The 24,434-nt window shown below is 36.7% G+C and overlaps 2 protein-coding genes across 3 annotated transcripts; one reads left to right on the top strand and one right to left on the bottom strand.

Moving 5' to 3' along the window:
• Nucleotides 1-248: 248 nt before the first annotated feature.
• Nucleotides 249-9,975, top strand: LOC131798468 (guanine nucleotide-binding protein subunit beta). The gene is made up of 11 exons (XM_059116116.2): nucleotides 249-578; nucleotides 3,399-3,437; nucleotides 3,586-3,692; nucleotides 4,097-4,160; nucleotides 4,731-4,806; nucleotides 5,669-5,755; nucleotides 6,771-6,837; nucleotides 7,071-7,200; nucleotides 7,474-7,545; nucleotides 8,117-8,194; nucleotides 8,618-9,975. Exons 1-11 carry the CDS (start codon nucleotides 498-500, stop codon nucleotides 8,861-8,863), a joined length of 1,047 nt encoding a protein of 348 aa, XP_058972099.1. The 5' UTR covers nucleotides 249-497; the 3' UTR covers nucleotides 8,864-9,975.
• Nucleotides 9,976-11,491: 1,516 nt separating this feature from the next.
• Nucleotides 11,492-24,374, bottom strand: LOC131798491 (alpha-enolase). 2 transcript variants are annotated; one of them, XM_059116142.2, is made up of 19 exons: nucleotides 24,269-24,330; nucleotides 22,311-22,456; nucleotides 21,883-21,975; nucleotides 20,376-20,471; nucleotides 19,942-20,000; nucleotides 19,780-19,849; nucleotides 18,957-19,024; nucleotides 18,244-18,385; nucleotides 17,546-17,635; nucleotides 17,069-17,125; nucleotides 16,513-16,593; nucleotides 15,568-15,632; nucleotides 14,975-15,029; nucleotides 14,554-14,638; nucleotides 13,955-13,984; nucleotides 13,176-13,262; nucleotides 12,700-12,808; nucleotides 12,163-12,221; nucleotides 11,492-11,728 (listed from the first exon to the last, which is right to left on the bottom strand). In XM_059116142.2, the coding sequence occupies exons 2-19, from the start codon at nucleotides 22,420-22,422 to the stop codon at nucleotides 11,662-11,664; spliced, it is 1,425 nt and encodes a 474-aa protein (XP_058972125.2). In that variant the 5' UTR covers nucleotides 22,423-22,456; nucleotides 24,269-24,330; the 3' UTR covers nucleotides 11,492-11,661. The 2 variants fall into 2 exon arrangements, with proteins under 2 accessions (XP_058972125.2, XP_058972126.1); XM_059116143.2 differs by lacking the exon at nucleotides 22,311-22,456 and having other exon boundaries at nucleotides 24,269-24,374.
• Between the last annotated feature and the right edge of the window lie 60 nt (nucleotides 24,375-24,434).

Raw genomic sequence — 24,434 nt, 5'->3', positions numbered from 1 at the left:
AAGCCCAAATGTTCGATATTTCCAGATATTCAAAATGAAACCTTGCAACTATATCAGGATAATTTAAGTGCGACTTTGATGGGAAGAATTGATTTATTGTAGTTTTTCCCACTTTCATGAAAATGAAACGGAGGGGGGAAACGGAAGCAATGGAAGGAGAAGAAATCAGAAAAATGAGAATTTTGTAGTCCATGACTCATCGCGGTCGCGGTTTATATATGGGAGGGCCTCAGTAAGATTTCAGGGTCCGCCGCCGCCGAAAAGGAACCACTCCCAACGATTGTAGCGAGTGATTCTCCTACATGTTATAAACGGGGTTTTCGACGAAAGAAAGTTGTGGACGCCGTTTAAACAGTACATGCAGTTTTCTGGGCCGGCGGTGATTTTGAATTAGCGGCGTTTGGAAGGATTGGAAGCGGCTACAGGCGTTTGCGGACGACTGAGCCCAATTTGCCTTGTAACTTTCGGCGCAACTTTCAACCAAAAATCGATTCAGAATGCAGCAGAACCAAAGCCATGGCGCGGGAGACCTCGAAAGTCTTAGGCAAGAAGCAGAAGTATTGAAAGCACAGATCAGGGTAAGTATTTGTGTTACCACTCCATAACAACCGGCCAACCGGCTAGCAAGTGGGTGAACCCACTGAACGAACGGATAACACATTGATCGCTTTCAAAACCGTGGTATTTATGGTTTGAGAAGCAGGACATCGATGATCTAAGTTGCCAAAAAGATCATACGCGAGCCTTGTATCGGTTTCACCTTGATGTGATCCAAAATATGTTCTTTTGAGACCGCTTTGTTGTTAGTGATCGCGAAATTTGTTCTTCGTTCTGTGGAGGTCGCCATTAGATTCTCGCGGCGAAGTGCCACGCGAGCTCTGACAATATTTCAGCATTGTCGTTCGATATTGTCAAAGGCAATCAGTATTTTGACGAGATGTGAAATATTTTCCACCATTCCCTTCCATGTTTCGTCTTTCCGATGTGATTTTATGTCTAGGAGCGAGATATTTCAGAGGAAAGTTTTCTCTCGCTTCAGTATTTATATTTATAGTACACACTGGCAGATGTTGCAAGAGACCATTTCCATGTTCCTTACGAATATTGCATTCATTACGCTTGAGATCGCTACCAGAAAAAGGCTCCAAAGGTCTTGTTCCTCGTCTGTTAATGTGAGGAAAACTAGCTTTCTTAACTAAACGAACTGGGAGGTAAATTTTGCAAGTCGCATTTTGTGGTCGGAATATAATGTCGACCATAGCAAGTTAGCACCGTCATCTCTATGATTCGAAGCAGCGAGATCATTAAACAGAAAAAAAAAAACAGAGATGTTTCAGAAATGATGCTTGAGCCATAGTTTTTATTGATTTTTCGTTATGACCGTGGCAAAATTGAGTAAAGATTGGGAATTTAAAAAGGAAATGAACTACATTTCTTGAAATGGATAAGCCATTGAAAGTTCGTCTAGTTTCATCGTTGCTGCGGAGTTCTTTCCAATGCTCCTCGATTTTCGCTCCATCTGTTGTTCTTTGGATAGCTTTCAGCAATTCTTGTCGAAAGGAGTATCAACTATGGGGAGCTTTTGCGGTTGTGCCGATTAAATTGCGAGTTGTGTTTTTTGCCTACAAGTTCAATGGTGTAATGTTCGAAATTGAAAGACTGACTCTCTTTGCTTCCTAAAGTCAACTCAAAACGGAAGCTTTACCTTTCGAACTCTCTCTTGCCATCTTTTTCGGGCAATATCACTTTTATAAGAGATTCTACAGCGAATGAAATTAAAGCCAAGTCAGCAAAGGCTCAAATATAACGCTTGAACAATGCTTTCCTCGAGAAAAGATACAAACGTCGAATTGCTATGAATATTTCGACGATAACGAGTCATTTCTCAGTTCTTAAAATGGGTTGAGGTGTGTCCGTAAAGTTCCTGATCATATTTTTTATGTCATAGTTTTAATCAATGTTTTTCAATCTACCCTAACTTTTTCCACGAGCGTTTTCATTTTACAAAAAACCAGGCGAATTGCGAGCGATCCAGACGTTTGTTTCGATTGCAATGGCCCCCACGGGCGACCATCTTGAACGAAGTCGAACATTTAAACCGCACCATGGAAACTGTGAAACACACATTTGTTTTCTGAGGAAAGCTCCTGAGATGCTGCTGAAAAGAATCCCACTTTTGCAGTGTCCTTATCACTGAAGAACGAGCATCTTTGATATGGAAATATTATCTGACACGATTTCGTTCGTTCCGTATTGCACTTTCGTTACTCTTCTTTTTCGTGATGTTCTGCATATTTCATTCCTTCCTAGAGATATATCGCTTCAATAAAACCAATGAAGAAAGACTTTCAACGAAACGTTTCCTTGTATACAGAAAGTTAACTTTTGTGTAAGTTTCAATTTCTGTTGTCAAAAGGAGAAGTTGAGCATTTTCTGTAAACAAACCGGTTGGAAGTCCCTGTTGCTATAATTCAATGTTCAGGTTGTAATCTAGAAGTTCAATTTCAGTCTGTTTGATTGTATTGAAATTATCTTTCCTTGAAATAAATTTTTATGTACATTTGATCCTTTGCTTATGATCCAAAAAATGCTAGCTTTTTAAGCCCAAGGGCAATGTGTTCAAGCATATCTCACAGGGCCTGAGTGAGACTGTTCAAATTAAGTTTTATTTTTACCACTTTGATACAGGTGTTAGTTCATCAAAGACTAAGTCATATGATGTTACAGGTGGATGAGAGCCATTTGACCTTTTTCAATGCAATATATAGATAGTTCAACCCAATAACTGGCCCTATTTTCAACAGCATGCAACCAAACATAACATGGTCATCTTGAAATCTCTAAACTCGCAAGGGCTTATCATTCGCAGATGATTCGCTCTTGACAAGAGCTGTTTCTCTTTATTTACGTATGTGAACTTTGTACCTTTAAGATTAAATGAGAACATTTTATTACTTCTGTCAAGATCATTCTGTACAAAATGCAATCTCTCATATTTGTTAATTTTGTAAGCGCAGTTTATACCCTTGTGCCAAACATTAAGATGTGTTTGACGAGAAGTAATTTTAGTCTTACAATAGTCATTGCTGATGTCGAAAAGCAAGCTTGTGATTCTGTAGGTGAGCTCTCTGTGTAGTAATGCAAGTCTTCATATCAGTGAATACATCAAAGATAAATTACTTTTGATATAGATGTCATGGTGATACTGAGAAAAATCTCACCCTATTCTGAGTTGCTAGCCTGTGTACCTCTGATAAGAACATTTTTTATGTTTTCTACGTGGTAACCAAGTGTTACATGGAACGCCAACATTTACGCAGTTCAAAGAATCACATATGAACCTTTTAAGCTGCCCCACAGTACATCAGTGAGATTTATGTCTCTTTTTTTTCCAACAGGATGCAAGGAAAGCAGTGTGCGATACATCCCTGACACAAGTAAGTCAATATAAAAAAACAAAAAGCAGTTAGATTTAGTTTAGTAAATATTATGTCTTATGCTCTTTGTATAACCCATGATCTGGTTATAACCTTTTTTTTCCTGTGACTTTGTTCTGTAATTTGTTGAATTGCTCTCACTTTTCAGGTAACACATAATATTGAAGCTGTCGGTAGAATACAGATGAGAACTAGAAGAACACTTCGAGGACATCTTGCAAAAATATATGCAATGCACTGGGCTACTGATTCAAGGTATGTCAGTATTAATCCTGTAACTCTCAAGCTACTTCTAGTAATTCTTATTTTTTTTAGGGTTTTTTTTTTCCTTTTTGTTGTACTGAAAATATTTTGTGAATTACAATTATTGCTCCTTTTCTTTACTTGTCTTTTTCAACTTTTCACTTTATTCTCTTCCTAAGAGTGATCAGCATCTAATTTCACCTAACAGTAATGCTGCTAAGTCATTTATAGAGATCATGAGAATAAAGGAAATGATCACAAGCCTAAAAGGCAATTCTCCCTGTTAGTACTAGAGGAAAAATGTAGAGAAGAGTGTAGAGAATATAGATACTGATGTAAGGGTGTTAAAGGTTTAAATGCTGCTGAAAATTATCTTTAGTATGATATACCTCTCACCACTGCTTTCTTAATTTCAGGAATTTAGTTAGTGCTTCACAAGATGGAAAGCTTATTGTTTGGGATTCATATACAACTAACAAGGTAAATTATTACACCCACATGATAGTTTATACTCAACAAAAGAACGACTAATGCTTAAAATGTTTGCTTTGGAAACTTTTAATGGTGGCCAAGTTACATCATCAACTTGGTTGATAAAACAAAATTATGTATGAAATGAATGCCTGACTGTGTTTAAGATTGATTGCAGACTGTCAACAGAGTAATTTTCTAAGTACTACTACTACATTAACTTTGATTTGTCAATCACAATTATCGTATGAATTTGAGGAAAATGTCCATTCATTTCCAAATCATTGGATAGTGTGGGTAATGTGTACCTAGAGTGTGCAAAGTTGTGTGAGGAAGTGATTTTGTTACAAATGTAGTAAGTAAAAAGTGCATGGACTGTCAGCACATCTTATGATTTCTGGTCACTAACTGTGTTTTTAAAAGGTTGCCAAGTGGCACCAGGGTTTGAATGCATTTATAAGAATTTTCTGAAAATCACTTTTATCCTTAAACTTTGAAGTACGTTTGTGTGCGTACCATTTCCTACCTGTTATGGCCTCATTTAACTGAAGACATCGACTTATTTTCAATATGTTCTAGGTACATGCGATACCTTTACGATCCAGTTGGGTGATGACATGTGCATATGCTCCCTCAGGAAATTATGTTGCATGCGGTAAGGGATGCAGAGCCAATTTAATTGCAGGCCTTGTTTATATTAAGTGACATTTGGGTGTTTTGAAAGAGAAATTAAAGGAGTTTGCCCATGAATCCCTAGAAGTGATAACCATGCAACTTCTCCCTTTAATTTAATATCCAATAATTATCCATCAAGTAATGATAGTGCTCAAACCTATTAGGCTGAGGTTGATCTAACTCCTCTTGCAACTAATTTTCAAATGAATCATGCAGCAGCAAATAAGGATAATCAACAGATCTTGGGATTAAAAGTGTACACCTTTTTCAAAATATACAATTATTTGGTTTTAGTCAAACAGGAGTGCAAAAATAGGAAAGAAGGCAATTTGAATTGGATCTTACTAGGGTTTTGGAGAAGAAGAAACAGCTTGGCCTTGGTTGACCAAGGGTTGGATAGTGTTACTCACCAAACAGCTGGGCCTTGGACACCTGGGCATGGTCAGCATGCCCTGGGTTGTTATTAGAAAATGCAGTAGGTTTATGATTCGAACTGAGTAGATTTGGATCATGCTTGGGAGAGAGGGGGTTCACCCTTAAATTCACACAAGTGATGAACGTGAAATTTCTTCCTATAGTATCCTAGTATTACCCAGCACACAGATAATGAGAATACTCAAATTTATCTAACACTTAATTCTTTGAACTAAGTTATAAGGAAATTTGTAGCAGCAAGATGGGAGAATTGTTAGTCAGATATTGGAAGTTAAGGTGAACATGTGTTGGACTAGTGTGTCTTTCAGGAAGGGGCAGTACTCCTCTTCACTTCAAGTGGTGTGGGTCTCTGTTCTAAAACAGACTTAGCCTTTTTATACTAATGTTCAGTTGTGTTTGATCAACAGGTGGACTGGACAATATCTGTTCCATATACAGCTTGAAAACAAGAGAAGGAAATGTCAGAGTCAGTCGGGAGTTGCCTGGTCACACAGGTGTGTTGTTGTTACAGTTTTTGTAAATGCAGGGTTTTCAAATTTTGCTGGTACGTGGTGCAAGTCACCAGCTACTTCAAGCATTTGTGCTGGGTACTTTTCGTGTTCCAGCACCTTATCCCACAAGGCCGCCATTATCGCAATGAGATAGTGCTCCAGCTACTTAACAATTTCCTCTTGCTACTTTTTTCCTATTTGAAAACCTTGTAAGTGTCCATCTTCATAGCAGATTCTTGACGCTGGATGACTTTTTTCAATGAAAGTCTTGCATCAATAGAATTCACTTTGTAAGAGGGACTTAAATAATGAACTCCATTCCCCTTATATCTAACCAGAAGTTGAGAACAAGTGGTGTCCTCAACTTAAATAGAATCTGCAATTAGAATGAGTCCCAGAAAAAATCCACCGACCTGTTAGACAACTGTGGTGTGAATTTTGTCACGGGTGAAAAATCCACAAGCCCCAGGCCATAAGACACAACTTTTTTTGCATGCCAAGTCAGAGAGTTTCACAATATCTATACCACTCTCCTTCCAGAATCTCCATATGCTATGTTTTTAACCCTTCAACTCAGGGGAGTGACCAAGATGTAAATTATCCTTAGTATCAGTATAGTATTAACCCTTATGCCCCCTAAGAGTGACTAGCATCTAATTTCTCCTTACTATATCATCCCTGAATCAAACATGAAAGTTATGAGAGTAGAGGAGATGATCACCAACTAAAGCAGCTCTTGATTGATAAACAAATTCTCCTTGTCAGCCTCTTTGGAAATGTATGAAGAACAGTATGGAGAATATCCATACTGATGTTAGGGTGGAAAGGGTCGAGCAGCCGAGAGGCAAGAATGGAGGAAAAAATTAACCAGTGAATTTCTGTTTAATCCAACAACAAATTCTTTGAACAAACATTTTAAGAAATGAATTGTAGACTGTAAAGAGAATTTCCATGAAAATTATGAAGGGGTTAAAACATTTTCAGTTTATGCATGGTTTTTTCCCTCTTTTTTTGTCAGGTTACTTGTCATGTTGTCGTTTCACTGATGACAACCAAATTCTCACCAGTTCAGGAGATATGACCTGGTAAGACTGTGTAATTCAGAAGTAAATAGTCTTCCAAACTATAATTCCAGTAAATTTGTCCACACCATGCAAGATTGCAAACTACTGAAAGTAGAAACAAAAAGTAGTTACTACACTAGGCCCATCTTTGAGTCACTTTGCTTGAAATTTCAGCTGGTGGCATAACTTCTTATCTACAACCCTACATACCAATCAGAATTATTATTTACAAGGAAATTTATGTTTGTTTTCAGTGCTTTGTGGGACATTGAGACTGGACAGCAAACAACCACATTCAGTGGTCATACAGGCGATGTGATGAGCCTATCACTCTCTCCAGATAGCAAATCTTTTGTGTCGGGTGCTTGTGATGCATCAGCAAAGGTATTACAGTCTGAGTAGTTTTTTTTTTTCCTTGTTTTTTTTTTGTTGGCTGCCTTGTTTTGATATATTTTTGAACACTAGCCCTTAAAAAGCATGGTTGATGGATTTCACAATTTAGTTTTACCTACACTAGACCATATTTTTCAGAGTTAGTTCATGAGCTCTGAGCTTGGTTACAAGATCATAGCATGACTCCACTCAGCCAACCAGAAGGTTAGAAATTCAAAAACAGGCACCAATTGTAACTAAATTACTTCATTCTTGTTCTTTCAGCTGTGGAGTATACCGGACGGCATGTGTAAACAAACTTTCACAGGACATGAATCAGATATCAATGCAGTAGCAGTAAGTTTCAAACCAAATTTTTTAGCCTTCTTTGAAGTTAATTCTGGTTTTAGTGCTATACTTAATAATCTGGGATAGTTTGTAACTGTAAAACTTAATTTCGCCATTTAGTGTCGACCCAGCAGTAAGTAGATAGTTGACAAGAATAAAGACAAATGTTTACAAGAGGACATAGGTGCCTTCACTTGGGCTCAAGAGTTTGGGCCATTTGTCATACCTGTGACAAAATTGAGCATCTTGCCAAAAGTCTTTACATAACAGCTAATACTAGCTTGTTTGCTTCAGAGAACCATAAATGGCTTATTCTTGTCTTTAGAGGCCACGCAGTTTTTTAGATTGTCAGAGCCTGTTAATCAGTGCCTGCCAAGATAAGTCTGGAAGTTCCTCTTTGGAAGATAAACAATAATTGCAGGGTAATCTAAGATTTGGGCCTTTCCTGTGGAAAACCAAGTAAATGGGTCAACTTTTAATTCCCAGAGCTGTAAAAGAAATGAACAGCAGACAGTAAGGTAGATAACTATTAAGATATTGGGATTGAAAAGGTAAATATTTTGTTTTTGGTTCATTTCAGTATTTTCCCAATGGATATGCATTTGCAACAGGGTCTGACGACGCCACTTGTAGGCTGTTTGACATCCGAGCTGATCAGGTAATAACTTGATTGACAAGTTAGCCTATGCAGGTTAATCATGCTTTAGGTTCCTTTTAAAACTTAGTAAAGGATCTGAAGTATTTGGTGGGTGTTGTGGTTTTCTTTTTTTTGATTCCTCATATGACTTCCAAGCTTATTATCTAGTGAAAACTAGATTGTTAGAGTCACAAGCAGAAGTGGAAGAACTCTGAAGCTTTCAACTCTGACAATCCAGTTTTCAGTGGATCATAGGCAATAGAGCTGTGAGCAGCACCAACAGTTTTCTTTGATTTTGTTGCTTTATTTTACCTAGATCATATTGCTCTGTGCTTATGATCATGACCTTTGTAAATGAAAACCAGCCTTTGAAGACAGCTGAGTTATTGTAAGATGTCTAACAAATCTCATGAACTAAACAATAATTCACTTGGTCTGTCATAGGAGCTCATGGTTTATGCTCATGATAACATAATCTGCGGCATCACCTCCGTGGCCTTTTCCAAGAGTGGTCGCCTGCTATTGGCTGGTTATGATGATTTCAACTGCAATGTATGGGACACATTGAAAGGAGAGCGGGCAGGCGTTCTTGCTGGGCATGACAACCGTGTCAGTTGTCTGGGTGTAACTGATGATGGCATGGCTGTTGCTACCGGTAGTTGGGACAGTTTCTTGAAGATCTGGAACTAAGCTCCTCTTCCCTCTTCCTTATTCTCCCTATCTCTGAGAGCAAAGTTTTAGTGGTTATATTTTATACATTGTGATATAAGTTGTGGTTCTTATTGGACAGTGCACAAGTTTAAAGGTGCACTTGTCGATGTTGTCATTGCTCCCTCCACTAAAGTCATTGTATTTTAGATCCTACACTTTAAGAAACAGATTTGTGACACTTTGCTTACATCTCATGGGAGGGGCTCATGGGGCCACCTTTGATCGCAAAAGAATGCATAGATTTTTGCCACAAAAGTTGCGCATTGTAACAGAATCACCTGTGTAAAAAAAGAAATTGTTGCAGAATAGTCTATAGGATAAAAGAGAAGTCATGATTTATGTGTTTGGTTTTACTTGAATAATTTTACCCCCCAAGCCAATATGAATGAAACTTTAAAACAAAAGTCTATAAAAGAAAACTACGAAAAATATTCCTGGGTACTAAAATGCGCACGTGTTGGTATCATTTTTCTCTTTACTTTTCTTTGTATCTGCGCTTGTCGCTCCTGTAATTGTGAATAATATTGACATATCGTGTTGACGTATCATGATGCTTAAGTGTAAAAAAGATTTAACTGCTTGCGGCAAGCCAGCTGGAGTGTTGGACTGGGCTGTTTTACTCTAACTTTGCATTGAAATTTATCGTTATTTCTTTAATCAATGCACAATACATATAAAATTATATCTATTTTTCAAAGGAAACAGAAATTAACGAATGCAGTTAATTTCAAGCGGTGGGGATAATTTTTCGCTGTCTGCACTATGTCATGTTGTAAAGACAGTTGTGAGAAAATACTCTTTCAAATATAATTTTAACTCTTAAGCTTATTTCGCTTCAAAAACTTGATTCCAATTTTGTTACGGAAAATTTTAATTTCAATCTGGCTGCACCATTTTTTCGGTGTAACCTGCGCTCGTTGGACAGTTCCAGTGCAATTCTTCCAGCTTGTGGTTGTAGTCACTCCATAGCTAAGTAAATCATAGGGTTTGTAACTGTTAGCAGTCGAAGGCCAAGAGAGTGTAATTCTGGTCGTAAAACCGACTTTATATTGTCATTGTGAAATGTGAGTCAATAAAGATGAAGACTTCAATGTAGTCTGTGTTGGTCGATGATAAGTAAACTGAAAAACAGTTGGGTATGTTCGACCGAGAGGAGAGAGGCTACGTGATGTGTTGTTATGACTCGACACTATTATTAAGACAGGTTTGGAGAGATAACTTCCTTCTTATGCTTGCGTTTGTTTCCTTCTTTCCGACGTTCCAATCCCAGATTACTTTGTACACCCAATAAAAACTTGCTCATAGTGAAAGGACCTCTATTCCATATACAGCGTTTTCATTACGGAATGAAATAGTTGAGGAATGTAATATTCCTTTCCAGGTAATCTCTATGAATAACGCCCTGAAAAGCGTGGTCTGACGATTATAAGCACACCTGTTTACCAACAGAAAGGTGTGTGGACAGGTGTTAATCTGTCGGTGTACTTCAAATTAAGAATGCGTCACCAGAATATGTTGTTTTGGACGTTAGTAGTTCACGGGTACGTCGCAGACTGATAACCTGATGTTGACCATATGGTGACCTATTAATCAACTGTGAGGCTGGAGCTGTTCTTCACAATAACCCCTTTCCGCTTGTTTATCAGTAGTAACTCAAACTGAACTTGAGTCCAACAACTCAGAATGGTAGGCAGGTAATTCCCCAATTACTGGAAGATGCTTCATAAACATCCTGCTGAAGTTGGTGGGTAAGATAACATTTTTTTAGGGACCGTTCATTATTCTTGTAGAGGGAGGGGGGGATATGTTGGAAAGATCCAAATTCCTTTAAGCCATCTCATCCAGGCCATGTAAATAGAAAGTGGCCTCCCTTCTTTACTTGGTATTTTCGTGAGGATCCCGCATCCCCACCCCGTCACCACACGTCTCTTCTCATATGCCTAATATTGATCAAATTCGTGTCATTCAATCATAAAATGATTACTTTGCATAACAAAATCGGCGTATCGTGTAGACCAGCCACTAGTTTTTTGTCTACTTCTTGGTGTCTCTTGAGCAAACCAGTATTTTTAATTACTAAAAGTGTTTTTTTTTTCAAATGTAAGAAACTATTTCTTGAATTTGGAAAAATGATAGATTTTTAACAAATTTTGCCTTCATGGTAAACAAAAACATAACCGTTAAAAAAAAATACTCTTCAAATGAATTTCCTACAGTTGTGAAAGGACTAATTTCTTGGTGTTATATCATGTTTGATTACTGCTTGGGTTATTGAAGTGACAAGTATTTTGTCAACAGAAAATTAAGTCTAAATATTAAAGCTGATGGGTCTGGATTCTTTAATAACTAGAACTTGAGATGACAATGGAGTTTAGAGAGCAAGCAGTATTTTTGTCAAGTTAAAATCACACAAAATATGATGTCATACATTGACATTCGTTAAAAACCACTTAGTTGTAAGAAAGGAAAGAAAACAATCAAATTAACAATAATTGCCCAATTTAGCATTACTTCTAAACTTCTTTATAAAAAGTTAAATAGCCCCCACCCCCCTCTAGTCACTATTTGGGGTCAAGGGGGTTAAAATAAATCATGAAACAAAAGAAGTAACAGTACAGAACACATTTTATTTGTTGTGTTTTCTCTTCTTTTAACTTTATTTAAAATGCTTGTCATTTGACACATTGTCTACCACATTTATCATTCCAGCCATTGGCAAGCCATCTTGACAGAGCTTCACAATTCCCACTTCATTTGCTCTCATCCTGCCTTTTGGTTTATTCCAGAGGTTTGCGAAATTTCTCTCCAGCGTACTTGGCACCAGCTCCTAGTTCCTCCTCAATTCTGTCAAAAGACCAACAAAAACATATTATTGCTCTTATTATTCCCTGGACTGTTACAAATAATGGGGATCCTCTAAGCTTGCAAGATTACATATTCAAATTCTAAAGCAAGAAACTGTAAGTTTAAAGAGAACTGCCCACCATCACAGAAAATTTGTCTAACAAACTGATGAACCCCACGTGGCATGCAGAACTTGTTGAACGCTATCAAAAAGTGAACTACATCTATAACATGGCGGTGCAAATGCACTCTAAGCTAAGGTCAAAATTTGGAGACTAGGTGGAATGTACTGCAAAGAAACTAACTTCCCAACGTATTGTTACTAGTTCCTTGTCTAGTTAACTAAAGAAAGTTGGAAAAAAAAAAGAATGCTGCCACAAAATGTTGTTTATATTTGTTAGTCATACCTTGCACTAAACATATAAGTCATTTACCTGAGAAGCTGGTTGTATTTGGCCAATCGTTCAGACCTGCATGGAGCCCCTGTCTTGATCTAAAAAGAGAAAAACAAACAAAGCATAGAAAAATGTCAGCCAGATTGTCAAAGCTTATGGCTCTGAACTGTGAGACCACAGATATGTTGAGTTACACCTACCAATCAAAATTTACCCATCAATTTTAACAAATATTTCATTGCTGTCTTAGAATCTGGAGTTGAATGCTTCATGTTACATAATCAGCTGAATTACCCATACATTTTGATTGGCCGCTTACTTCGAGAACAGACCTAAAGATGACATCATCATTGAGAGTTTTTTTGCTTCATTATCAAATAAAACAAATAGATTCCATGTAGCTGCGAGTCTGTTCACTTACAGATCAAACAAGACATCAAAATAAAGTAAGAACATCAGTGACACACTCAGTTGTGCCTTGTGTGCTTCAGTTTTACTCTTACCACATTTTGATGTCATCTGCAATCAAATACTGAACAGAAGGAAAACAAAATGGAATCTATTTGGTGATCTCACCTGTCCTGCGCACAGACCCACAACCAAATCAGCAATAAAAGTATCTTCTGTTTCTCCGCTACGATGACTCACCATAACACCCCAGCCATTTTGCTGAGCAAGCTTGCACCTGGTGATGACAAAAACAACATTTCTCACATGAGCCAAGCTATCTACACTTCCTCCTTGGCCAGTTGCCATTTCCATAGCATGAAGCAACTAGCACTGTTGCTTCTTATGGAATGGATGCCATCTTTCACAGATTATGTCACTGCATTTCATCAGGTTTTCTTGAAAACCTGCTAGTTCTCATTTACAGCACTGGGTGAAGAGAGGCAATTGGGATTTCAAGCCCAACTATATTCAAAGTCACAATTTTGCAATAGAAAACAACAATATGGTCACCTGAAATAAAATTTTGGTTGCATAACAAAAAGACTGGACAAACAAGCAAACAAACAAAATGCAACAAACATAAAAAGAGCAACTATACATACGCCTCAATGGATTCTGTGACAGAGCCAATCTGGTTCACTTTCAGCAAAAGGCAGTTGCAGGCTTTTTTCTCCACAGCCATTTTGATGCTGCAGTCAAGGAACAAAATATCAACATTAAACATCTTGCAAATTTGGATCAATGCTAAGATAGCAGTCATTAACCTTTTAACCCTGCATATCTGATACTCTCCTCTTGCTGCTACACATTTTGTAGTAAATTAGTTACCAGAATTTGGTATTACATCAAGATAACAACTTCTACCTGCTAAGTTTGAATATTCTCATTTTAGTTAGTGGGATAATGTATAGATATTACAGGGAGAAGTTACATGTTGATCACCTCTGGGAGTTAAAGAGCTGATCAAAATTATTATTTAGTAGAGGTAATCTGCTGTAAACGTCATGATGTTTGACCAGTTTATTTTTTTCACCAGTTCATAAAAGTTGCAAATGTGGCAGATAAGAAGGGAAACCAAACTTAAGATAGCTACTAAACTTGTGTCATACGCCTTTGTTCTCAAAACCAGTAGTTCACTTCACCCTCAGTATCTATATTCTCCACACTCTTCTCTAGATATTTGCTTTGGTACTGACAAGGAGAATTTGTTTAACAATCAAAGCTCTCTAGGTTGGCAATCATTTCCTTAATTCTCGCGATCTTTATGAATGATTTAGCAGTATTAGGGTTAGCAGAAATTCAATGCTGTTCACTCTTATATCAGTGAAAAATAGTGAACCATGCTGCCTTGCAGAGCTGTTTGTCACTGAGGCTTACTTACCGTTTTGGGTTTGTCACTGTCAAGTCATCCCTGATAGAAGCACAAAAATGTACAATTTTACTTAACATAAAATATTTTACTCTTAGAAACACAAACTGCTGAGTATCAAGGTGGTTAGTTTTGATTCGCCAGCAATTTAAACAAATATTAATAAGTCAAAACCAAATCAGAATTTTGTGTAACCTTCACTCTTACTAAACCAATAACCCAGCTTTCAATTAACAGATAGCTTTTACTCCTTAAACATCCAATATTTGATTGTTACTTCTCCTCTCTAGCTGTTACATATTTACCAGTAAATTAGTTAAGAGAACTTAGTGTTTGATCCAGACAAAAACTTCTACCTGATAAGGTTTAATATTCTCATCACCTGACTGCTGGATACTGAATTAAGATTGTCATGAGAAGTTAAATTATTCTTAATCCCTTCTGGGAGTTAAATTGCTAAGGATGACCTTGCCAAGTTAAATAAAAAGTATTTGTAGATATCAAACTGCCAACCAATTGCCTAGTAACTGATTATTTGAAAAAAGTCCCCTTCATCTCATAGGAACTATTGAATGCTATGTTCAGAGAAATCATCAATAGAGCAAACTTACCCAACAATTTGAATGCCTACTTTTCCTGTCAACTGACTCCAATGCTCCCAATCGTCCTGGTCAAATGCATCTTCAATAGACACAACTGAAGAGGAAAAGAGAAAAGAGAAAATAAATCCACAACTTGGTGAAAAAAGATGCAGTAACTGTAACTGGTATTTTCACTGACAGTAATCTTAGAATTTTTATACATTAAGATTTAGGGGGTATAGACTTTTTAAAGAGCTTGATATCTTAGTCAGTAAGCTACAATTGATTATTCAATTTGTGTGATGCTGAACAACATGGGAAAAATAGAAGTCCCATAGAAGATGGAGAGAAGTTTTGAAGCCATTTCTCTGTAGTGCTTTTATAAGGCATTAGTTATTCTTTTTAAGTTAATTTTCAAGAAAAAACAACAACAACAGAGTAACAAGTCTACCTGGATATTTGGCAATAAAATCTTCATACATACTGCACAACTCTTCACCAGTTATCTGCAAGTAAAAGAGAAGAGGCTTGAGATGAAAATACATTCTTAACTCTTTAACCCTAAGAGTGACTAAAATCTAGTTTCTCCCTCTTGTAATACTGCTGAATCATTCAGTAAGATCATGATGTGAATAGAAGAAATGATCGCCAGCCTTTGAAGCTTTGATTGTTAAATTAATTATTCTTACCAGTATCAGTGCAAATGTACAGAGAAGAGTATCCGTATACAGAATGTGGTAACTGAATTGATGCAAGGGCATAAATAAAGGAAATGATCAGCGACCTTAGAAGCTTTGATCATTAAATAAATTCCTCCTGTCAGTGTCAAAGGAAATGTATTGGAAAATGCATGAAGAATAATGCCTATTGATGTCAGGGTGCATAGGGTTAATGAACAACGCATTTCAATAGCAAGCCAAATATTCTTTGCCAAGCCTTGTTAACACATTTATTCCTTCAATGAGTCAACAATTCTGAATTTCCCCAGCTGTAATACCGGTTATAGTTGCAAAAGATCTCCTCAGTCTAAGCAATGACACCTACCCATTTTGAGGGATCAGATTCTGGGTTCTTGAAGTCCAAATCATATTTTCCCTCCTTGTAGAATTCTATAAAAGAAAGGGAAAAGTACACTTCAACTTATCAATAAAAAAAAAATAGTATTTATTCATTTATATGATAAGCTGAATGATACACACATTTTGAGTGGTTCTTACATATGTTATATTAGTGGACAGATGCATAGATGATATCACCATTAAGATTTTAATTTATTATCATATAAACTTAATAGATTCCATGCTGTGATGTGTCTGTACAGTAACAGATCACAAAAGACATCAAAATGGTGTAAGAACCTCAGTGACACAGTCAGCTGCACCTTATGTGCCACTTTTCTGTTCTTACTGCATATTGATGTCATCTGCAATCTATTAACTGTAGATAGTGTCACTTAAAATAGTATTAGAAGAAATTATCTATTTAAGGATTTACCCTTAAAAAGTATGGTTCGTGGATAATGCAATTTAATCTTGCATGATGTTTACTCTAATGAAGGGCTAATGCTCAATTTGTCAGCTTTGAAACTCTTTACTGTGGCCAATTTATGCTATCAACTCAGTTTAAAATACTAAATAACCATAAATGGGTGAGGATAAGGGTTAGATAGAGGATTTTTAGAAATAAGCAATATGGATGGTAACTAGTTTTGGAAGCTCAAGGCTTGATACTCAGACAACTACCATGAAAGATTATTTTTTTTAAAATAAACAATGGTTGAATATTTAATACAAATGTGGGTAAACGTTTATCTCACATTACCCTTGGACCACAAAACCTGAGTAATAAAAACACTAAAGTTTACTAATAGTTGCCAAAAACAGGCCTCTATCATTTCCTGTACTTGTCATGGCAGTTAGAACACTTGTGGTGACAGAATTTGCCATTACAAGGTCATTTCATACTTCAACAACTGTTTTTATACCATACCTGATGCAGCAACATCCATGCCGATTTTGATCTTACCAGTGTAACCAGCTTGGGCAATGGCAACATTGAGCAACTCAAGACCTATGAATATCAAGTAAAAACCAAGAAGGTCATAGGAAGGTTTGAGGTTCCATTCCTCAGAGGTTCCATTCCTCAGAGTTTTTTCTTTGTTCCATGCTCACGATAAGATTCAAAAAATTGTTCTCTATTTCTTTACCGAGCCAAAAAATGCACCACCTTTTTTAGTTCAGTTTACAAAACATTGAAATTGCTGATCCCAGCAGTGTGCAGGACATGTGTCATATAGGAATTCCTGATGGGTCTTGCTCACCATAGAGTCTAAGGCTCAGTGGTAGAGCATAGAGGCATAGAATCTGAAAGTCTAGGTTCGATATCTTATGGGGACTTTGTCCCACCCTTGTGACAAGATGAAAAACATCTTTCTCTAAAAACAAGACTGGTTGATATCTGGATAACTGGGTGGAATATTACTGAAATAAAGCATGTGGTTTTGTTTTTTTGGAGTGTGGGGGTGGGGGAAGGGAACATTTCTCACCTTCTCTGTTATCCTGAATGTTTGGAGCAAAGCCTCCTTCGTCACCAACATTAACAGCTGTGAGGAAAAAAACATTAGTGTGTCAAAAGGTGGTTTAAATCTTCAGTTGTTACCATCATTGTTGATAACAATGTGAAAAAGTGATAGATGATATCTCCTCTAAACCCTAAAAACCCTAAGTATGACCAGCATCTAATTTCTCCTTACAGAAATACTGCTAAATCTGTCATTGAGATCATGAGAATAAAGGAAATGATCACCAACCTAAGATGTTTTGATTATACAATGAACTCTCCTTTGTCTGTCCCAAAGGAAAAGTATGGAAAAGAGTATGGGGAATATGAATATGGATGTTAGGGTGTAAAGGGTTAAAATAATTTTCAACATCTTCAATTAATGGAAAATGCACTTCTTTCTCCAAAGGACCTCTCGGTTAAAGATACAAATTACAATCTACAGAGGGCTCTTCTTACTCACCATCAATTCCATATCTTTTCTTCACCACACTTTTCAGGTTCTGATATATTTCTGCGCCCATTCTCATTGCTTCCTTAAAATTACTGGCCCCTAAAAAAACACCAAATACATATTCTACCATGTTGCATGAAAATTTTGCTGATTTTAATACTTACTGGATAATCTTTTATGTGTCAAAATAACTTCCCACAGAAAACAACTCCACAAATAAAAAGAAAATTAAGTTCTAGAGCATAATGAAGAGATGGCAAAAATTAGCTCCCTGGAGAAATTTCAGCCACCTTGGATTCCAAATAGTCATTCCCACTAAACACAAAAAATCATAATTAAATCCCAAAATAAAGCTGATACAAAATTTTCTAGCAACATGCAGTGTTCTCCCTTACTTTAAGCATGGAAGGAAAAAAGTTATTTTCAAACCATTAGCCATGATCAATCCTTTCACCTATCAAATCTTCAAGAGTTCCACGCAATTTTAGGTGATAATAAGAAATACTAAAGGCCATAAATTTTACCAATTACCACATGAAAAGGAGAACACTGTACACAAAAAAATTGCTACTTCTTAGGGACATGAGGCCAGTCAGCCCCAAATAAGTACCACCAGGGAATACAACAAGTTTCCCTTACATTTTATTCTACCTTTTCATACTCCTGCAGGAAGAGAGCCATGATTGTAAAATCTGTAAGTGTCTAACCTGTTGGTAACAGCATAAATTCCTGCATGGCAAGTTTATTCCCAGCATGGCTTCCTCCATTGATAACATTAAATGCTGGAACAGGAAGAATCACCTCCTTGTTGCCTGCCAGGTCTGCAATATGCTTATACAGAGGTACCCCCTGAAACAAGGACAGCACCTGGTTAAACTCACTGCCAATTAATCAGCTCAAGGGGTGAGGGGCTAAGTAATTCTATTCTAGTAGGTAGGTATCCATGAACTTTGCTAACAGGGACCACCTAACAAAAGAAACTTACAAACTTCATACTGGTCATGGAGAGAGGGCCCATGTGCAAAACAGGGTGACTACGAATCCTGAGAGCATTTTTGGACTTTCTGCGGACAAGTCCACAACATCTTCACGTCCATTTAAATGTTTCAGCAAGAATTTAATAACTTGTCTGTCAACTGTGATTAGAAACATGGCTGGTAACTTTCATTGAAAATTCACTCAATCTTCATAAATTTTTCATTTCTCTGCATCAGTAAGAAAAGTAAAAAAAAAAAGCAATATGTTTTTAATCCAGTTGTCAGTGAAAAGGTTCAGAACCACAGGAACATGGACACATTTTGAGAATGATCTTGCATGACTTAACTTCGGCTTTTACCTGTAAATAGAACATTGTAAATTAACGTTTATCTTTTCCAAAGAAAAAAGGGATACTAAACAGTGACAGATGCTCTTTACTGACCTTGTGTACTGCTCCTGCTTTGCAAATTGCCAGTGAGACTCCCAGGATTGCATTTGCACCCAGCTTGGCTGAAATTGATACGCAATAGAGTCAATATGGTTTGTCAAGTAATGAAATAAATTATGACCAGATCCTCCCTGGGAAAGAAGTTCCCTCTAGAAAATGTGCTCCCAACATGTGGCTTCAAAGCTCAGTTGATGATAGCACCAAGTAGCATCTAAGAGACACAGGTTTTAACCCAATCAATGCCAGAATTTTTTCAGGCTTCCTTCCTGCAATTGCTAAAATTGCAGCTAATACCTGCAAGAATCATTACTCTGCATGATTTTCATCCATGGGTCAAATGAAATTTACTTCTAATCATTAAAAATTATAAAATGTGGTTTACAGAATAAAGATGGAGGCATCATAAAAACAAACCACTCACAAGATATAAAGGAGGTAAATTTCTAAAGAAACTGTGATGACTATGGTGCTATGTTGGTGGGAGAGTATAACAGGGTAATTGAGTATTATCAATTGAGTCACTAGACACTTTAATCTCCCTAATCATTCTAAGTAGCATATAGTAGTTTGTGGCCTTTCCTGCAAACTACAAAACTCTAGTGTATCTTTCAAATTGGCACTCTTAATCCCCATGGTATTAACAAGCACTTTTCATACAACTATTTGTGTTTTCTCATCACCATATTCCCACAACTAGTATATCTCCATTTTCTGAGTAATTACACACAGACACAACCCAATTGATACTCTCGCAAGATAGCTAGTCATATCAAAATCATTTACAACAATACAAATATTATATATGAACAATATTTACATTTGTTGGGAGTTCCATCCAACTCCAGCATTATCTTGTCCACATCCTCTTGCTTTGTCACATCCACATTCTAAGTATTGATAATTTTAGAACTATGAGAATCTTGGATTAATGTCAGTATCTGAACAACTGAAAAAGTATTTATTACTACTATGAAATTACCTTTGCAATAAGTGCTGGCCCAATGATACTATTGACATTCTCAACAGCTTTAAGAACACCTAACACAAAAACATAATTTTTTTTTGATTATTCAGATTCCCAATAAAATAAGAATTTAAGAGAAAACAACTGATCAAATACTGAAAACATGAATAGTAAAAATAAACCTTGTAAAAAATTATAAATAATAGTTACTGTAAATCAATCATAAATATCGAATTTATCTTTAATTGACAAGAATTGAAAGTTTCTCAAGCATCACACTAGTTATGATGGTATGGTTCCCATGCCTAAACAGAGACTTTTATCATTCTCATTAATAGTCATTATAAGTTACACCAGAAATATCTATTACCAGATTTATATTTCAATGACAATAATTTCCCTTAGTAGTATTGCAACTGTACCATTTATATTGTTCAATGTTAATTTACCTTTTCCAAGAAATCTTTTTGGGTCCTTGTCACGAAGCTCTAAAGCTTCATGCACTCCAGTGGATGCACCAGATGGAACAGCTGCACGAAACTGCCCTACAACAAAAAAGTATAACATATTTTGTAAAATAAACTCTCACAAACCAAGAGGTCCACTAAACTTTGAGCTCATCACAACTTCTGTATCACAAAGTGAATAGGAAGGAGTATTGCTACACTACACTGGCTACACTGTGCTTGGTTGCCAAGCCTTTGAACAGGAATGAGGCTATGGGTGACCTTTTTATGATACAAACCTTGCTGCTTTTCAAATGCAAATTACTTTGGTATCATGCTAACTAGATACTAGAAGTCTCTATCACAGCAATGTCACCTTCAGCCTCACTCCAAATCAAAGGCTTGGCAACTAAGTACACAACTGTAAAATGGCCTATTGCAGTGTCTGATAACTCATCAAATTTCCCTGGCAGCTTGCAGGTATCTTTTGTGTGTTGCAAGACATATTGATTGAGAGATGCTTCTTGTTTTTATATAACCAAGTAAACAAAGAAGATGGTTGACTACTCGTGTTTCTCTCTGAGCTAGTTTCTCTGCCTACATTCCTCTATGTTATACAATAAGATGATACAACGGTGCCCACCCACAGAGACACCTGGGTAAAGGAAAGCTACCAGAGAGGAAGTTTGTGGTATAAGAACACACCAAAATGAACCTAACCGAGGCTCCAACCCAGACCTCTCAAACCAGAATCCAGAGCTCATTGGGCCTTCTCACCACCCACATTTGTACAATTAGCTCTGGAATATTTATTTGTTTTAAGCAAGAAGAAGACAAAGGAAGTCTATATGTTTGTTTATTACAAAATTAGGGTTTCGGACAAGAAATGTAGTTGTGGGAGAGTAGTGTAAAAAGAAATTAAAGGATATTTCCTAAATCTGAGAAAAAATAGCTTATACCCTTGAAAGTTAGTCAGAAAATCTTGCTGAGTAACTGAAGAATTCTGTTGTCCAAGCTACCTAATTAACATCCGAGCAAAATGCATACTGAATGTTACAGCCAGGAAAGTTACAGGTGATTATTATTGCACAATGATATATCTGAATAGTGTGACCAGAGGTAAATTCAATAAAAATATGACATAAAAATGGCAGGCATATGGTTTTGAAGGCCTGAAGAGACTCTTATTACTGGAGAGGTCTAGGTTTCCCTGGGAAATTTTGAAGTTCTATGCTCTTGCAGTTGTGCTTTGAGGTCTCACCAAATTTATCTTGCTTTGTTGTTCCTCGAATTCTCAACCACTTTGAACAAATTCCAAAATAATTACATGTAGATTAGGTGTACAGTGATGTTTGTGCAAAGGCTACAAATCGGCAGCCAGCACAATAGATCTACTTGCTACCCCCTTGCTATTGAAAACATGTTCTTCCAGGGAAGAAAACTAATTATGTTAGAAATAACTCGTATCTAATACTTAAAAATGCATACCAACTGCCCAATAGTTATTCACCTTTTGATGTTGTGATATCAACCTCAACACTAGGGTTTCCACGGCTGTCAAATATTTCACGAGCAAAAATCTTGCTGACACCAGACATTTTTCCTTCCAAAAAAAAAATTCATGATCAGTTTTTCTTTTAAACCCTAAAATAAATCATTATGTCATTAGCTGTAAAGAGAAAAATTATGAAACTTTTTTTCATCATTACCTAAAAAATATGGAGGAAACGGGAAAATAAGAGACAAACCCTTTACACCATGACATCATAACATCAGTACACATATTTTCCATACTGTTCTCTACACATTTCCTAAGGTGCTAACCACGGTGATCATTACCGTAATTCTTGGGACATTAATGTGTGATTCCAGCATCAAAGGGTTAGCACACAAAAGCAGAGAGAGAGGAGAATTTTAAAAAGGGTGAAAGGAAATCACCTTCTCCAGCGAGGACAGGGGTGGTGGATAAACAATGTCTCAAAGCGTAACGTTGACATGAGGATAATACAACTCTTCCCACCAAGGACTGGGAGGATGTTAGGAATATCATTCCATTCAGCACAACAAACACTTGGGTACAAACTCTAAATCCAAAAAGAAATTATCTTGATACTGCTGCAAACTCTCCCCTCCCAACTAAAAAAAAAATTATGCAAGAGAGAGATATAGAGCAGATAACACTATGATTGATCGCTGGATGTTGACTAATTAATACAAATTCATTATTCAATAGATAACCCACATCAAATATAATATATAGATTTAGCCAAGCCTAAAAGTGGAGCTCGCATTTTTTTTTTCCCGCACGTCTCAAGGGCACAATGCATTGCTCCAGCCAGGACTAGAACCCAGGTCATCTGACTCGGAGCCCAGTGCACTGACCACTGGACTACTGGACAAAGCCGTGGCATTGGTGTGCCCAAGGTACGGTTAACCAAGCATGTTAAAAGTAGCACCTTGTATGGTCGGAGGGTCATACATCCAAATTTTTTTCGGCTTGATGGGTTACTACTATTTTGTATAATAATGGGGCTACGCTCTGCAAGCTCTGCTATAACACATATCACTGACTTAGAAAGATTTACTTGGCCCTGCTTTTTCAGACAGCACATCACAAACTATAGCTAATTAAAAACACCTGATTTATAAGACAACTTTTAAAGGAGACCTTTCAATTCAAAATTACAATCTGTAATATCTAAAATAGGAGGAAAAGTAATTTCTGCACCACTAGCTTCAGTGATTCTGCAGTTTTTGTTTTTTCCTTTTTCTTTTCCCAAAAGTGTAATGATCACAGTTAGTGGGATTTGAATTAAAAACATTTAAGATCATCTGCAATCATGTTATTTCCTGAGCTTGGAAAGAGAATAACCCTGTCGACTGCAGCATCCATAATAATGATAGAAATGAAAAGGTGTAAATAAATAGAAGCTACTTAGTATGGCTTAGTAACTTCCTGATAAAGGTTACATCATCCAGTATTTTTTGCAAGATCCTAAGGTTTTAAGGAGTGGTGAACAAATTAAATAAATTTAACTTTGCAAAGCAAAATGAACAAACTGTATTCTTGAGTATACCTGATTTATAAGGTAACTTTTAAGGGGGACCTTTTGATTCAAAATTACAATCTGTCATATCTAAAATATGAGGAGAAGTAATTTCTGCACCATTAGCTTCAGTGATTCTGCAGTTTTTATTCTTTCCTTTTTCTTTTCCCAAAAGTGCAATGATCACAATTAGTGGGATTTGAACTAAATACATTTGAGATCATCTGCAATCATATCTACTGAGCTTGGAAAAAGAATAATCTTGTCGACTGCAGCTTCCACTAAAATGATGGTAATGAAAAGGTGTAAATAAATGGAAGTTATTTGGGATGGCTTTGCAATTTCCCGATAAAGGTTACATCATCCGGTTTTTTCGCAAGATCCCAAGGTTTTTGGGAGTGGCGAACACATAAAATAAATTTAATTTGCAAAGTAAAATGAACAAACTGTATTCAAAGCCCCTGAGCAGACGTCAGAGTTATTTGTATAATAAACAAATAAAAGCAATGAAGGGTTTTGGAATGTAAACGTGCAGTGAATCAGGTGATCTCTGTCTTGTGATTAAAGAGGAAATGGAACGCTCCATGAACGTACACTTGAGCTGCAGGTTGACAATTTAAATGACAACACAAAAACTCGTGTTTCAGTTAAGACTACAAAAGGATTTATTTAGCTGATCGAAGAAATACTTAAATTGTTCCCAGGGAGGGCTCTGAGGCGTCAATGGAATCACCCATTTGAACTGTCCAAGAAAATGCAAAAAATTCTGACCTACCGTGAAAATCTTTCGGTAATAGACATAAACGCTCGTCAATAAGAACACATGTAAAAAGTAAAAATTAAACTTACCGTTGACAGAGCCTGTTTCCAAGATTCACTGACGGGGCAAAGTGAATAATCTAGCATTTGCGTGGAGACTAATGAACACTTCAATACTCCAAAAATAAAGCAAAAGATACTATTGGCCAAAAGAACAGTAACCTTAAGATGAACCAATCAGAGGTGTTTTTATATA

The sequence above is a fragment of the Pocillopora verrucosa genome, chromosome 9, assembly GCF_036669915.1.
Source record: "Pocillopora verrucosa isolate sample1 chromosome 9, ASM3666991v2, whole genome shotgun sequence".
Taxonomy (NCBI): Eukaryota; Metazoa; Cnidaria; class Anthozoa; order Scleractinia; family Pocilloporidae; genus Pocillopora; species Pocillopora verrucosa.
Note: the sequence above shows the minus strand (reverse complement) of the source record. Positions and strands in the feature narration are given on the sequence as shown.

Bases quoted from the DNA above. Each gene is read 5' to 3' on its own strand.
- LOC131798468 (XM_059116116.2), top strand. From the start codon at position 498: ATGCAGCAGAACCAAAGCCATGGCGCGGGAGACCTCGAAAGTCTTAGG. The intron at 3,438-3,585 runs GTAAGTCAATAT...CTCACTTTTCAG, and splicing joins GCGATACATCCCTGACACAA to GTAACACATAATATTGAAGC. The intron at 8,195-8,617 runs GTAATAACTTGA...GGTCTGTCATAG, and splicing joins TTGACATCCGAGCTGATCAG to GAGCTCATGGTTTATGCTCA.
- LOC131798491 (XM_059116142.2), bottom strand. From the start codon at position 22,422: ATGATATTCCTAACATCCTCCCAGTCCTTGGTGGGAAGAGTTGTATTA. The intron at 19,850-19,941 runs GTAATTTCATAG...ATCAATACTTAG, and splicing joins GGCCAGCACTTATTGCAAAG to AATGTGGATGTGACAAAGCA. The intron at 13,263-13,954 runs GTAAGTAAGCCT...CCTTGACTGCAG, and splicing joins ACAGTGACAAACCCAAAACG to CATCAAAATGGCTGTGGAGA.